Source organism: Hippocampus zosterae, chromosome 14, assembly GCF_025434085.1.
Source record: "Hippocampus zosterae strain Florida chromosome 14, ASM2543408v3, whole genome shotgun sequence".
Taxonomy (NCBI): Eukaryota; Metazoa; Chordata; class Actinopteri; order Syngnathiformes; family Syngnathidae; genus Hippocampus; species Hippocampus zosterae.
Window position 1 is genome coordinate 118,823 of NC_067464.1, and position 15,598 is coordinate 134,420.

Below are 15,598 nucleotides of genomic sequence, written 5' to 3' on the forward strand. Positions count from 1 at the left end.
CCTCGGGTGGACCAAACGGGTAGCGCACTTGGCATCCCCAAACTCATCATGTGGCGCCCAATTGAAGTGCCGCAGGGGAGGCCCGTGTGCAAGTGGAGAAACGGGAGGCTCGCAATAATTTTCTACAAGGGCCCCGTTCTTCTACAAGGGCACGGACGGGCCCTTTTCTCAGAAGAAGCCGTCAAAGAAGTTGAAGGAGTAGAAGCCGAGCGAGGTCCGGCCGAGGACGTCGCAAAGTGCGCCAAACGCAACAAAGGTCCAAATATTTGGCTTTGTTTCAAGTGCCGCCCCACGCCAGTCATTTTCTTTTTCTTTCATCTTTTTTTTTTATTGTTATTGTTTCGTTTTTTTTTCCCGTCCGTTTGTAATAATATCAGTTGAAGGGAAAAAGAAAAAAAAATATTTACAGTGTTGAAAGCATGAAAACAGACGTGATGATGAATCTATTGGAAAGTAATCGCACGAACACAAGGAAAAAAAAAAACATAAGAAAAAGAAAAACAATTTAAGAGACCAGCGGCGGCGTTCCCCATCCAAAGCGCGGACGCCGCCGGCCGGACTTTACCGGGGTGGGGGAGGGGTCGAATCTTAGGGGGCGTTTAGGGCCGATGTGAGGGCGTCGCGAGGAGCGTTAAGTGGGGATGACGCCGTCGCTCCGTAGGCCTCGCTTCAGCTCCAAGTCCTCCAGCTTCTTCCACAGCTCCTCGCGCTCCTTCTCCTTCTTCTTCTCCCTGCGGCACAACAAAGTGCAACGTCAGCGCTCGGCTTCCGAGCGGGCAAATGCGACGTCTCGTCGCACGCTTTGCGCGTCCTTCTCGCTTCAATTTCTGCGGAGGGAGGGAGGGAGGCCGGCCGGCGTGAAAACGCAGACGCGCCTCCAAAGCGTCACTTTGTATGGCGTCAAAGGAAGCCGTCACGGCTCCCTTTGACGCCATGGCTTTCGTAGCTTTGGACGACCGATCCATAAAACAGATGAGAAAAGCGACGGCTTCCCGCCCACCCGAATCCCAGGCGGGGACTTTCAAGGAGAAGGTTTCTTACCGCTGGCGGTCCGACTTGTACGTGGCGGTGAGTTCGTCGAACAAAGTACTGTTCATCTCCATGAAGGCTTTCAGCACGTTGTACACCAGCGCCACGATAGCCCTGAGGAACACCACACGGCGGTCAACGGCGGGAGTCTCCAGATGCTCGCGGTGCAAACGCAACAATCGCTAAGCCATCGTGGGGTGGGGGGGGGCAACTTCTGCAGAGCTGCTCTTTCAAATCGGTTGCGGAGGGAGAGCTCCGAAAGATGCGGGCGAGCGGCGCTCCGGGACCGGAATTTGCCAGCCCCCCGGCCTCGGCCGGCCTCGGGCAGAAAAAGGCTCGGCGGCCTTGCCCCCGTTTGCCCGGCGACTGCGAACTCGGCGACCGAGGAGGACGCGGCCTTCCGGTCGTTAGCGTTTCCGACGAGTTAGCGAGCGAGGGAGAAAAGAGGAGCGTGCGCTTGGCTCACGGGTTCCAGTGCTCTTTGGAGATGCGGTAGAGGCTGGCGAACATGATGGGCAGGATGACGCTGGAGTTCTCCTCAATCAGGCTCATGATGTACTCGTTGTTCCAGTAGTAGAGCGCCCGCTCGGCCACCTGCGCAAGAGCGGCGCCGTCACAACTCCCGAGCGCGCCGTCGTCCGCGTCCCCGGCGGCGGCGTACCTGGAAGTGCGGGCTGGACACGCATCTGGAAATCTGTTTGAAGAGCGGCTCCTGGATCTTGACGAACTGGGTGGGCTCGATCACGTCCAGGATCTCCTCCAGCTCGCCCAGAAACATCACCTGGCGCCGGGGGGGGGGCAAAGGCCTCAAGCGGCGGCGGCGACCACAACGAGCGAGAGAAGAAGCGTGCGGCTCACCTCTTTTTGACTGCAAGTTTTGGGCCAGAACTTGAGTAATCCTCGGATGACCTGAACAAACACAATTCCGTCAGGGTCGGTTCACCTTCCTCAAGTCTCGCGGAGGCGGGGGGGCACGAGTGCGCAAGGGAGGCGCCGGCGCGCTCAACATGGCTGACGTCGACAATCCGGCGATTCAAATGTGGCTAAAGGTTTGCAAACCTCCGATGTGACTTTGTAAAGCCGATTCGGATGCGTGTCAATTGGCCGAGAGGTCGACGGGAGGCGGCGTACTCACCGGTTCCGTTAAGGTGGGGTCTTTCTCCAGGAACTGTACAATGCAATACGCCAACTGCACAAAAGAAAGGAGACGAGCGCTGGAGTCGCGAGTCGGAAGACGAGGGCGGCCGGCCGCGGGGGCGGGCGCTCACCTGCGCGTGGAAGAGCGACAGGCTGCGGACCGTGTGGAGCGGGATCAACACTTTGACCAGGAACTGTTTATGCTCCGCCTTCAGCGGCAGGGCGAAACCATTGATTATACTGCGCGCACACACACACAAGCACAAAACAAAGCGCCGTTAATTTGGCTGATGATGGTGGCCCGTTGAAGACGCGTCAACACGAGGCACAGCGGAGAAAGACGGCCTTCAAGGCCCCCCCCCCCCTTTTGCGAAAAGGCAAGCCGACAGCACAAAGTCCGACAAAGCCGCTCTTGCCCGACTCGAAAAAGCGGTCCAAAAGCGGAGCTGAGCTTCTCTGCGTCCACGTACCTGCCCAGGATCTCCAGCAATTCCGCCACCCCGTTGAAGTGCTCCGTCTCATAAACAAAACTGCGGTGGGGGGGACAGAAAAGAAAAAGGGCGGGCTTCAAACGCCGACAACATTTCACGGCTGAAAGTCATCGAGTGCGACACACAAAAGCCGGCGCTGACCGTAGAAAAATATTATTGATCTGTTTTCGTATAAAAGCCCTCAGTCCCAGGAATTTGCCGTAGATTCTATGCAGAACCGTCTTCAGGTAGTCTCGCTCCCGAGGGTCCTCGCTGTCAAACAGCTCCAGGAGCTGGGGGGGGCAAAGGCAAACATTAGGCCGGCACGGCAAGTCAGCCTCCGAGCAAGCTTTTCTGCGCAGAAAGCAACGGCGGGCGTTCTTTTTGCAATTTCTGCAACTGTCATGGGCGTGACAACGCTCGACAAAGGCATCGGGAATTCTGGCTTCTCCCGTTGTGGTCACGAAAAAGTAGGCGAGGATGCGTGAGGGTGTGAAGGTGTGCGGGCGCACCTGCAGGACAAACTTCTGGTCTATGTACTTTTTGGCAATGCTGGGCTGGAACTCCTGACTTTCCAAGAAGCGAATGAAGAACTCGTACACCAACTGAGGACAAGGAGCAAGGACAAGGCCGACGGCCGTCAGCGGGAGACAAACGGCGGCTTCCCCCCCCCCCGTGAGCGCTCACCTGTAAGTGAGGCCAGGACGCCTCCAGCGTGGGCTCGTCCTCTTCGGGGTCAAACTCGTTGCTGTCGCTCGGCGGGAGGGTCCGAAAAATGTTGTGAGACACCTGAAGCCCAACGGGGAAAGGCGTGAGGCCCCCCGAGGCGCGGATGGGGGGTCGGCGGCGCACTCACCATCTTGACCACTTCGGGGTAGGCCTGCTCCGTCAGGTAGCCGCGGCTGACGGTGACGTAGTCCACCAGCTCGTTGAGCGTGGAGCGCTTGTACTCCTTCATTTTCAGGTCCGACAGCGTGTCCATGAAGTCGAAGACGGTGCAGCACTGCTGCAGCTTCTTCAGGAACAGCTCCGGCTGCTCCGGGGCCGGCACGTCTGCGCGCCCACAAAGCCGCCCATCAAGCAAAGCACTTCGTGGTCCCCTCGCCGTTTCTGCCGTCCTCGCTCGTCGCTCACAAACCCACTCGGCGCACACTAACCGCGGGCTCGTCGCCATACGGAAACGGGGGGGGCGCATCTTCATCGCTCAACTCGCCCGATATACGCCGACAGAAAAGCCAACGCTTACTCGTCTCATCACGCCAGCTAACGCGCGGGTAAAAGTCAGAAGAAAGGAAAAATCACAGACGACGATCAAAAGAATTGCGCGTTGCAGCCCGGGATAAAGCCTGACCTTTTCCTTCTCCTTTTCAAAAAGCGGAGCGGTCGGGGGGGGTTGGTGAGAAACGCTAAATGTCAACAAAGGGCCGTCGGGCGCTCCAAGCGCAGCGTCGGGCGCCGCCGGGGCTTGAGGACGCGTCGACGGGACCCATGCCCCGACCCCCCACCCCCGGTTGCCACGGAGACCGTGCCGCCGGCCAATCGAGTCGAGCGAAATCCTTCGATGGATTTCCATAGTTTGGGAAGGAGTGAGCGCCGCGCTTTCAAGAATTTGCCAAAGAGCCTTGCCGGATGGACGTCGGACTTGCGGGGGCGCCTCTTCTCCCGGAGCACCAAAAAAAAAACAAAAAAAAAAAACAAACTGTTCTCTCTCCCGTTGAGACGGCAGCCGCGAGCGAGGAAGCGTCTCGGTGCCGTTTGAAGGTTTACGAGCGACGGGCTAACTTTAACTTGCCCCGACAGCCACCTCCAGCCCCCGACGCCGTCGCTCCTCCGCCGGCACCGCCGGCACCGGCGGCGGAGAGGAAACGCGCGGGTGAGCGCGGCCGACGCGTTTGGCGGCGCGCCTCGCCGCGCCTTGTTTGGAGCAAGCGTCGTCGCCGGGAAAACGTAAAGCGACACCCCGCGGCTCGGGTTTCTCCCGGGGCGGGTGGTGGGCTCCGGCGGTCAAACGGGGCGGGCGTCTCGCCGGGGCTATTTTTGAGGGCCTCCGTTTGAACCCAATGACCGGGAAGCTCGGACGCAAGGCCGCCTCAAACGGGCGCCGTCGTCCTTCCACCGCGGAGCTGCCGGCAAAGGGAAAGCGAGGGGACGACGCTCCGCAACGTCTCGACGGAGTGCAATTCCGAGATGAGAGTTTTCGGGGGCGGGCAGGGGGAGTCGGCCGCCGAGCTCCCGGCCAGGCGGGGTCAATTGCACCCTTGTCGTTAGCTCTGCTTTTTCATTTGAGTTCCAGCAACGCCAAAAGTGCACCCGGGACTCGTTTCGGGGACGTTGGCTGCAACTTCCGAATCCATTTGCAGCGACGGACTTTTGGGAAGATTGTGAACGCGACGAGATCGGGCAGCCCGATCGGAGCGCTTCAAATAATCGGCCAAACGGCCATTTGTGGAGCCCGCCCGCTTACGGCTCTTTGTCACGCTAATCGCATCCCGTCTATTACGCACGTATCGGCATGATGTATCGCTATCAAATGATGAGAAGGTCATTTCTATTGGGCTGCTGTTCGGCCAAGCAAATCCTCATTTTTACAGGCAATGCAACTCGTCACCTTTGTCAATTTGAAAAGAACTTGAAAAAAAGGGGGCAAAAAAATTCTTATTGCATCCCTAAGCTTGCAGCGGTGCGAGGAGATGGCCCAGCAAGCCGCATACGTGCGGGGGCGGCGGCGGCGGCTTACCTTTGAGCAGCGGCAACGGCGTGAGCTCGATGGGTTTGCCCTGAGAGCGGAACTGGGACGAGCTCTGCGAGCGCTTCTGCTTGGCCTTCCTGACAGACTTGCGGGAAAATCCGTCCACTTTGTCCACGGATGGAGGCGCGGTGGCTGCCGAGGACATAGCCCTGCTGGGGGAAACAAGGGCCGCACGCGTCACCGGCATGCGCGGAGGCCACGCGCGCACACAAACGCCGCAACACAACACGACACGACACGAGCACGCATCCTCTTGTCGCGCCTCAAACCCAAACCGCCGAGTCATCCGACACCACGGCCCGACGGTCGCAACCGTGAAAGCTCTCCAGGAAGTCCACGAGCAAGGCCCACGGGGCGCCAGGAGCTTCAAAAGGGACCGGAACCTCACCGGAGGTCAACGGGCGCCAAGACGTGCCGACTTCAAACGGGTCGGCCGCACCCGGCCCGTTGCGAGGTCCCATGTCGGGAAGCAAACGGCAAAGGTGGCAGACGGAACGTCGTTCTGCTTCGCAACTGCCCGTGAAGACGCCATTGCTGAGAAGCTTTGCATTCACGCGAGCAAATGGTGCGCTCTCCCTCATTCGCGCACTCGCAAACGACAGCGACGCCTTCAAGAACGAAGAAGGTCACAACGAGCAGAGCGGCTGTGATTGGTGAGCTTGGTGGGAGCCCATTCGAGACGACAACAGCACCGGGGCTCAGTTCAAGGAATGCTCAACTCGACTCAAGGGTATTTCTAGAGCACTTTCAAACGGCCGTCGCTGCGAACAGAGTGCAGGTAGCACATCTGCAACAAGAAAGCACCAAAAGAGATCAAGTCTGTTCTGTGGTGCGTTTAGGATTTGACTTGATCCAGCTGCAGCTGTTGTGAAAGCGCTCCATCGATCAGCACGTTTTGAATTGTAAGTCACTTGTACGAGGCGCCCCGCCCCGGCAGTTGCGGGCGCGACCTCGACCAATCAGAGCACCGGCGGATTTATCCCGTCAGCCGATTGGCCGCGCATCATGGCAGCCTCACCCGGCAGTTTCTCGTCTTGCGTCTTGTCGCGTCGTTGATCGTCTCGTATACGATAGCTTCGTGTTGTGTTGCCAATCGCGGGTGGGTGGGGGGGGGGGGGGGTTTGACCTCGAACTTCTTTTGATGAGTTACAAGTCCACTCGTTTTTTAAAAATTTTTGGGGGGGGGTTGACGCGTTCACAGGAAGGAAAAGGAGACAAGCTGAACGGCATAGCGCGAGCCATCGCCGTGTTTTTCTCCAACGGAAAGAGCCGAGCGGCATCGTCGGCGCCTCCGGCACAAGGGTCTCCGGGTGAAGCTCGAGCCCGCCTTCTACGCCTCTCTCGAGAGAATGGTCGGGACGGTCTGTCCGAGGTTTGAGACCATTCGAGTCCAAATGTTGACAAAACGGCTGTCGGCTTCCCGTGCACCGAATGAGGTCAAAACGCGGAGCGGGAATGCGCAACGCACGCCTAGGGAGGATAATTCTCTCGGAAAAAGTCACCTACGTCGGGGGCGGTCCGGATGGTAGCCCCCGCAAACGGGGTCCCCGGATCGGCGCGTTTGGCTCAAGTCAGGCGGCGTTGCCGAGGAGGACGGCGCGTGTGACATCGCCTTCAATCTGGGATTAGCTGGCGAGGCGCCCGGCTGACGTCTTCCCAATCAAAGATCCAAACATAGCGGCCGCCCCAAGCGCCGCTAATCGGCGCGCGATGCGCGTCGCCGCGGTAACGGCGGGCCGCCACGCGCCGTTCTCCTTTCCCGCCCGCCCTCGTCTGACGCTCGGGAAAAACAAAGTGGCCCTCATCGATACAAACAAGATGCTGACTCATCAAAGACTGCCAATGATGTGGCGGCGGCAGCGACGACAATGGTGACGGCGGCGGCGGCCATTTTGCCACCCGTTCCAAAACACCCCGGGGGCTCGTCCGTCGGCCGGCGCGCACAAACGGGTCCCTCCCCGATCGTCCCGCTCAAGGCCACCGCGTCGTCCGCCGGGGCCCAGCCTCACCTGGGCGGCGGAGGGGCGGCGCCCTCCCCGTGTACGACCATCCGTCCCTCGCTGTCTCCCCGCCCAAATGGACAAGCGCGACACGGCAGAAGAAAGAAGAGCTAGACGGAGAGGACCGGCGCGGGACGATGCGGGCGGGAGCCTTCGCCTCCTCGGCCTCTTACATAAGCAGCCTGACTGACGACATCCGCGCAAGCTCGCTGCCGGCGGGAGGGGGGGAGGAGGAGGAGGGGCCGGGGAGGGATTACGCCGGGAGAGGAAGGGAGGGGAGGAGGCTCGTCCGTGTACGGAAAGAGAGCGAGGAAGGACAGAAAGGAAGGAGAGCGCAAGAGCGAGGAAGAGCGAGGGCCGCTCCAACGGGAAGTCGACGGCTGCACGCACAAATTCAAACGACGGCTGCAGCTAACGCTGATTGGAAGAACCGAACAACCTGGGGGCAAGCAGGGGGGGGATCACTAACTTCCATCCCAGAATGCATTTTTCCCCATTATAGTTGAATTTCTTGCTTTTTTTTTTAAATCAACAAACCAGTTGAAAATCGTTTTCAATTTTTTCTAAAAAACAGCCTGGTTTTCACCTGGTTTTGCAAATGACAACGCGGCCAAAAAGAAGTAAACTTATTTTAGGACCTTCAACGTTTGGACGAAAGGGACATTTGCACTTCATTGTGGACATTTTGTGACATTTGAGTCAAAGGCCCCGACCGACTGCGTGACCGTTGACGAGTGAGCGCGCTTGACTTCTTTATCCCCACAAATGCACATTTGGACGAGCGAATGGAGGTTTTCACGACGGTCGGACCACCGAACGCATTTTCACTTTCCATTATTTCCGACGGGAGGCGATGTCATTCGACTCGATGTATTTGATTGACAAACACTGGCGACGATGTCGCCAATGCCCCGTTTTCCGACACAGTCATATTCGGCAGTGAGTGAATTTTGGGGGGGTTTTAATCGAAGCGCAAAAGCACCGCGGTGCAGTTCCGAAGCGGACATTTGGAGCACAACGGCCTGTTTTGACCGACAATTGGAGAGCCAGTACACGTAGGGCAAGTTTGAAGAACAGCAAAACGCCCTGGTTTCAAATTTGCAGATTTTTCCGCTCACTGAAAAATGGTGACCCCCGCCTTCTTTGCATCTTAACTCACTCCGTCCGTGCCAGCCATTTTTAGGCCCACCTCGACTGGAACATTTGAAAAATCATAGAGCGGGGACTGAATGTCGACATGGGCGCCCGCGACGCACGCCCACTGCACTGATAAGCGGGCAGCAGTTAGTCATAAACGGCAAAGAGCGCAGAGACTTTGAATGTTCAACTCGCGTCGCCAGGCTGCTCCTCTGCCAACGCTCCAAAAGTCAAGCGCAAACTTTGACGCTGCGCCACACGTGATAGGGGTGTGCCCGCGCGCACACGGGAAATAGCCCCTTGGAGCCACGGTAGGCCGCTGCTGTCGTATGCAGACTGCCTCAGCGGCAGGCCTGTCGCCACAACGTATTTTTCCATTTGCTCAAAGAATCGATGCTCGCCATCAATGCCATCCTGGTCTTGATTTCCTCGAGACCGGACAAAAGTGGCCTTCATGAGAAAGCGTTCCTTAAGACGGAAACCAAAGGGAACAGATTCAGCGAGAACTGCAGATGCCCCGCAACCGAGCCCTGTGGAACACCGCACGACAGAGGGGAAGTTTGTGACTCAGAATGAGGACGGTACAACTTGCCGACTCTGCGGTTAGGGCGTGACCCGGTAAGCTAACCGTTTACAACACGGATCCAGGTGGCAGTTTTCAGATAGATTTTGGCTATCCGGCTTGATCAAAATGTCATCACTAAAATATCGGAGGACCGCTTCCTTCAAAATGTACCGAAAATGATGTCAAATCTCAGGGTGCCAATCGTCGTTGATGGACAGCTATCGGCCGGACACACGCGTCACAATATCGGCATCGTAGGCCGAGTTTGCTAGCGGTACGAAGGCCTTATGAAGCGATTATCCGTTTAGGTTTAAAAAAAGATCTTCCCGTTCAAACTTTTTAGCTATTTGTGGGACGCACTCAGTCGCCGAGCCGCGCTCTTCCCTGTGCACTTCGAGTGTCGACGTAAGCGCCGCGTTCCATCTGTAGCTGCGATGCGTGAAGCACCTCGGCACGTCCAAGCCGCGTCCTCTCACCGCGACTGAAATTCTCAAAAGAGTAAGTACGTGAGTTGCGATACTCGGAGGCCTCTGACAAAACTTCTCATTCTTCAAATCCATAAGCGCAGTTGTCTGACACACTTTGTCAAGCGAGTACAGAACTCCTTCTACTTCTACCAATCATAAGATGAGAAAACCTTTATTTGTCTCACAAAGGAGAAATACCCCATTTATAGCGCCAAACTTATGAAAAGGAGAAGTACAAAACGTATCGAAATAAATATAACATATAAGCGTACTAAAAATGGGCGAGTGGGGGAGAGTCCGGGTTTTCAGGTCTGTCTATTCATATTCAATAGCCTGATAGCAGTCGGCAGGAACGAGCGGGAGGAAGATTATGAAACCCCGATTCAAGCCTCCCCGCACCCCGCAAAACTAAATCGACCGCATCAAAACGGCGGCATGAAATTGGTGCATTTTCACATCTTTTACAGAGTCTTTCGGTGGCGGGCGCGTGTTCTGGAAGTGTGTTCTGCTCTTGGCTTTTGAGGGATGACATGAGATTTTGGCCTCGCGACGTCTGCTTTGGGACGGCCGGTGAACACCATTATTGTATTGACATGATTTGCGGCGCTCTACACGCACCGTGCGCCCAAAACGGTTGCGTGCATGGCTGACTTTTATCCCGTCACGTGTGGGCTCTGTAAGGGGTAAACAGTTTTCTTGGAAGATTGCTATCTCTTCCCTGTGTGTGTGCCAGGCCTGACTGCCAGAAGACATATTCCCAACGTCCCCTGGCTGCAATCTTCGATCGGTTTACTTTGACTAGTAATACTCGAGCTGCGTGCCAGGCCGAGCGCTCAACTTGCAACCATTTGCTTCGACAAGAACAAAATGTGTCAATGACGTCCCTTGCAACTGAAACAAAGGGTTCCAGAGTGAAAAGTGTAGACGAAGGACGTTGTACAGTACACGCTTGCACGTTTCCTGCTCCAAAATCCGGAATTGTTGTTGTCGAGTTTTCCACATGGATGAGCGGATTGCAGCCGCGTTCTTTTCGGCTCTTTCCGGCCCCTATCGGGCCTGCCGATGCTCCAACCCTCCAAATTTGACAGCTAGCCCTTAGCCACTGAGCACGGTTAGCCTCCCGTTTAGCCGCTTGACAGACCGGGCCTCCGTCGGCCACGAGCGAGTCGCTTTCCACGCGCGGACAAGACCTCCCCGTGGCGCCGGGAAGCTTTGACCACTAACAGTGACGGCCAATGTCATCCGAGTTGAAATTCGGCTGCTTTCTGGCAGCTAGACTAAGCGAATCTGAGCAGTTGGGTGCTTAGCTGGCTAGCTAGCCAGCCGTCATCAAGCTAGCACGCCGCGTTCCCCGGGCAAGAAAACGACAACAACATGAAAATACGGACCAACACATGAAATACAAATCAAGTCATTGAGGTTCTGCGGAGCCGAAACACTTTACCTGGGCGGGTTCGGACGGTCACCCATCATCCCAGACGTAAAAACCGAAGCGGAGCTAAGCTGCTAGCGATAGCTGACACACTGACGGAGGGTGTGGGGGTGGGGGGCGACTCAAGCCCAGGCTGGACGCGCCGTCCCGAGTCCTGACAAGCCGCCGTTAGCTCCACTGGGGGGCGAAGGTGGTGGTAGTGGTGTGGAGGGGGAGGAGGAGGAGGGGAGGTACTTTACCTTGATCCTCTGCGCTTCGCAACGGAGACGGCGACGAGGAGTTATCCTATGTTTGGGAATCTAGCGGGTGGGGGGGGCGGCTAAATTGCGGGGCTACCTCCAGCTCGATGCGAGCAGCCTTTCCCGAGCGGTGGAAGAGGAATGAGGCAGCTTGTCGGCCTGCGACGGCGGTTCTCCTTCCGAGCGAATAGCCCCCTCAAAGTGCCATGAAGAATATTGCTTTTACATTCCTCGTCCCTCCGCTGCCGACGATGATTATGGTCGTGGTGGGGTTATTCCAACTCCCGCTCCTGCTGTTGACGCTCACGTCCGGCTGCGGGTGTTCTTCTTCTCTGGAGTCGCAATCCTGGTTGCCTGCCTGCCTGCCTGCCTGCCTGCCAGCCTGCTATTGCTCCGCACCTATTGTCAACACCACCGCTCACACCACACAAGCACACGAACGTGCTCGGCAGCTCCCGCCGCGCCCATTGGTCACGCCGGGCGACAACCGCCATTGTGATTGGACGAAAAGCGCGTCAGTCAGATTGAGGGGCGGGGCCGGTCTGTGACGTCATTGGCTCAGCCGGGCTGCACTCACTGGTTGACTGACTGTTCTTTTTTTTGTATTTGTATTGATGACTACAATTGCTTATTATTTACTACTATTTTATCTTCTACATTTTGGAATTTTAAAAAATGGTTGCGACGGGCGATTGCGCAGATTCCGGTTGGATTTCGTCGTACGTCGGTCACACGAAGGCGTGGTCAGGTTGTGACGTCTCAATCCGGCGGAGAAACCAGCAGCAATGAAGACGGAAAAGCATTTTGACGCAAACGGAAAGGACGGTTCCTTTTCGCTCGACATTTGTCGCTCCGGAATGAGGACAAACCTGTCCGCGGCGGCCCTGCCCCGTGCCCTCGCCCAGCCGCCGTCCTTCTCGAGCCTCAGAGCTGCTAGCGTTAGCCGCCCGATTAAACGATCGCGTCAGTAACCCACATTGTATGTAATCGTACTTGCTGCAATGCTTTGGCGTGCATCATTCCCGCTGGCGAACTCGATTCTGCAGGTGTGCCACGGCCGCGGGCGTTCTCACTGGGTGGTTATGAAGGGAAAGCATCACTCGCTGGTCACTTCATTAGGAACACTATTCATCCTCCTGTCCGTCTGGGCAAAAGGCTGGCTGCCAGGGTGCTGCTTGACAAAAGACGTATTGCGATCGCGTTGCTGCACGGTCAGGACACTTGTTGCCGAACCACGACCAGACGCACTCGAGCATGTTAACACCTCTCCATTCATCACCAGAACTTATTGTTCATTTTAATCAGACCAATGGAATGCTCGCTGTTCATGCGAGTCATATTTTTAATCCGCTGCCAAGAGCCACTGATACGAGTTCCAGACCAATGAGCCGAGATGGGCATTGAGACATGTGGAGATGCATTTGAAAAAGATCCACTCGGTTCAAATTCAAACATTTTATTTTGTTGAGTCTGACTCGTTCCGTTTGTCAACGGCTTTCAAAACTTCAAAAGTTCAGTCGAGTCTGAATTTTGAGTTGAAGCTTCCTTTTCTGTGTAGCATTGCTCTCATTCCGGTCTTGGGGGAGCGCAAGTTTATTCCAGCAGACCTTTAAGCGCGAGACAGGGTACACCCTGGACCGGTTGCCAGCCAATGACCGTGGACAGCGGGCCAAAAAGCATTCACATGGATGGCCAAGAAAGAGTCTTCAATGACAACCAAAGTATTTTTCCGGTCAGAAAGGTGGAAAGAATCAGAAAAGCCCACTCGGGGATTCCTGACCACATCGAAATGAGAAAATGACACAAAGTCAACGTGATCGAAGGCAAGTGCCATGCGGAGTTCCTCACAGGTCAATCCTCAGGCCACTTCTACTCACTGCGTGGAAAAAAATATCAGCCAGTTATGCGTCACCGTGTGAACGTGCCCAATTTTCTCCACAGTTGAAACGTTTTAAAAGTTTGATCGAGTACTCGCAAGTTAAAATAGCATTTAAAAAGTAACCGAAGTACATTTATCTTGCGATGGTGGCCCATTAGTGGATTTGTACTTTTTCACGTGGCTTCCATTTGAGCTCTAAGCCAGGCGAATTATCGTTGTCCTCCTCCCGCCCCGGTTTCCACAGCAACAGCTGCGCATCCTCCCCGCCGGTGACCAGCGCCTCGCGGGCCTCGTCCCACACGAAGCACCTGACGGTGGCGGCGTGTCCCCCGCGGAGGACGGCCAGGAGACGCAGCCCATCGCCGTCGCACTCCATCAGCTGGACGTCGGCGGCTTTGTCCCCGCCCACCACCAGCAGCTTGCCCGCCGCCTCCAGCCAGGCTCCGCCCACCAGGTAATCCAAACCCCGGCCGCCCGGCATCGGCTCCAGGCCGCGCACGTCCGGGCAACTGAAGACGGCGAGCGGTCGCTCGGTGTCCAGCCGGCGCAGGTCCCACAGCCGCAGCCCCTCGTCATGGCCGACGCACAGGAGGCGGCTGCCGTCGGCCGCCGCCCAGCACACGGACGCCACCGACGAGTCGCCGTTGCAGGTGCAGAGCAGCGCCTCCTCCTCTGTGCCGCGGCGCAGGTCAAACACGTTGACCAGTCCGTCGGTGGAGCCCGACGCCAGACGGTCTTTGTCACGCGGGTGGAAGCGCACCTGCGTGATGTCGTCACTGTGCGACTCGGAGTAGGCGCCCAGCGGGGCCGCGCCTGGCTTCCTGCTGTCCCAGAACACCAACAGACTCTCTTCGTCATTCATCTGAGCCGCGTCGGCGGGCCGGAAACACAAGAGACCGGGAGAAAAATCAACCCGCAACGCAGCCAAGGCATTTTGCAAAAACTGCATTGGCACTCATTGGTACGCGGGACTGTCGGACCGTATACCGACCGAAGTCCCGGCGCAGAGCAGCGAGTCGTCGCAGCTCAGGTCGAAGCTGCAGAAGCTGTGCGTCGGGTCGGCACGGAACAGCTGGGCCGCGGCGCCGGGGCGACGGACGTCCCACGCCCGGACCGTCCCGTCCTCGGATGCCGAGTAGAGGAGGTTGGGCCGCGCGCGAGCGAAGGTCACCCCGCACATGCGGCCGCTGTGCCCGCGATACTCGCCCACCGGACGCAGCGTGACCCGGTCGCGGAGCCGCAGCGCCAGGTCGGAACACGACGCGGCCAAGGCGTCGCCGGCCGGGTGCAGCGCCACGTCCAGGACGTAGATGGGCTCGCCGGGAACGCCGCCGCATGGCGCCGGGCAGCCCGCAAACTTCTTCATGCTGGTCTCGTGGCTCCTGAAAGGCAAGACTTGAAAGCTGAGGCCGGGTTCACAATGGATTGGTCTCTTGTCGGCCGAATCAAAGGAAGGCAGCCCACAAAGGAAGAACGACGGGCAATAATGCACACAAACTCAAACAAATTGTCAACAAAGATCCACAAATGAAAACAAAAAAGACAACAAATATATGATTTTTTTTCAACAATGGATGAAACATTCACAGATTTGTTTCATATTCAACAACGGAAACTAAAGTTTGGTTGTCTTTTGACAACTGAACATGGAAGAAAGTACCAAAAAAAAAAAAATCGGGTAGTTCGATACCAGAGCAAGTATTGAACTCTTGAGTACTACCGATACCACTAAAGAAAAAATCCCCTCAAAATGTATGACAGATGTGTTCACAAGAGCATGGCATTTTCCCTTAAAATGGCATAAAAGCATGAGCCATTTTCGATTCTTCTCATTTCTACTTCCTGATAGTCGATACTAGTACACTACAGGCAGATTCCTGTACTAGTATCGACTGCCCTCTTGTGGCCGTTTTACAATCAGGAGCTACAAATTAGAAGTGCAGTATAGAAAAGTCTTCAATTTGTTCAATTTTAAGGAAAATGCGGAAAAGGAAATTTTATGCATCAACAACACGTATCGAAATTCAAAGATCAAACACTGCGGCGGGGGAAATGACAACAGAAAAAAAACAACCGAATTACGTATTCGAGTGACTCGGGTTTAAGAGTTCAGAGGTCAGGGTTCGTTCGCTTCGGCACTTAACGTTTTATTTTTGGAGTTCAACTTGAGGCCGAACAAAACGACACACTCGTGCCCAGTCGTTCATCGGTTCGCCTCGTCGACCCCTTCGACAAACGCAGATTGTTTCTCGCCCGCACAAACTCCAACCCACCTTGTGGTCTCTTGCACTCGTAAGAAGAAGAAGAAGAAACACCGACGACGAGAGCTCCAGCACAAACCAACCAAGAGGTGTTTTTCAAGGCGTAAAATGCGCACGGAGGGCGACGGTGTTTCTCATTAATCGGAAGTAAGGGAAACACGAACGTACAAAGGTTCCGCATGAGAAACAGCGTCAAAAATCAGAGGTGAGGTGATTTCAGTGCCGCGTTTGTT

General features: G+C 56.2%; 2 protein-coding genes across 4 annotated transcripts; both read right to left on the reverse strand.

The window, feature by feature from the left end:
• Nucleotides 1–317: 317 nt before the first annotated feature.
• Nucleotides 318–11,657, reverse strand: LOC127615019 (serine/threonine-protein phosphatase 2A 56 kDa regulatory subunit epsilon isoform). Of its 3 annotated transcripts, none has more exons than XM_052086518.1 (14): nt 10,999–11,657; nt 5,374–5,537; nt 3,493–3,689; nt 3,324–3,425; nt 3,149–3,241; nt 2,799–2,929; nt 2,637–2,696; nt 2,298–2,406; nt 2,165–2,218; nt 1,888–1,938; nt 1,691–1,810; nt 1,496–1,623; nt 1,042–1,143; nt 318–731 (listed from the first exon to the last, which is right to left on the reverse strand). In XM_052086518.1, the coding sequence occupies exons 1-14, from the start codon at nt 11,025–11,027 to the stop codon at nt 632–634; spliced, it is 1,440 nt and encodes a 479-aa protein (XP_051942478.1). In that variant the 5' UTR covers nt 11,028–11,657; the 3' UTR covers nt 318–631. The 3 variants fall into 3 exon arrangements, with proteins under 3 accessions (XP_051942478.1, XP_051942477.1, XP_051942476.1); XM_052086517.1 differs by lacking the exon at nt 10,999–11,657 and adding an exon at nt 7,395–7,582 and having other exon boundaries at nt 5,374–5,534; XM_052086516.1 differs by lacking the exon at nt 10,999–11,657 and adding an exon at nt 7,395–7,582.
• Nucleotides 11,658–12,665: 1,008 nt separating this feature from the next.
• wdr89 (WD repeat domain 89) lies at nt 12,666–15,520 on the reverse strand. The gene is made up of 3 exons (XM_052086527.1): nt 15,378–15,520; nt 14,096–14,486; nt 12,666–13,966 (listed from the first exon to the last, which is right to left on the reverse strand). Exons 2-3 carry the CDS (start codon nt 14,468–14,470, stop codon nt 13,259–13,261), a joined length of 1,083 nt encoding a protein of 360 aa, XP_051942487.1. The 5' UTR covers nt 14,471–14,486; nt 15,378–15,520; the 3' UTR covers nt 12,666–13,258.
• Between the last annotated feature and the right edge of the window lie 78 nt (nt 15,521–15,598).

Bases quoted from the DNA above. Each gene is read 5' to 3' on its own strand.
- LOC127615019 (XM_052086516.1), bottom strand. From the start codon at position 7,435: ATGGTCGTACACGGGGAGGGCGCCGCCCCTCCGCCGCCCAG. The intron at 5,538-7,394 runs GTGAGGCTGGGC...TGTTTCCCCCAG, and splicing joins GCCGCCCCTCCGCCGCCCAG to CAGGGCTATGTCCTCGGCAG. The intron at 1,624-1,690 runs GTACGCCGCCGC...GCTCTTGCGCAG, and splicing joins TGTCCAGCCCGCACTTCCAG to GTGGCCGAGCGGGCGCTCTA.
- wdr89 (XM_052086527.1), bottom strand. From the start codon at position 14,470: ATGAAGAAGTTTGCGGGCTGCCCGGCGCCATGCGGCGGCGTTCCCGGC. The intron at 13,967-14,095 runs GTCGGTATACGG...GACGCGGCTCAG, and splicing joins TGCTCTGCGCCGGGACTTCG to ATGAATGACGAAGAGAGTCT.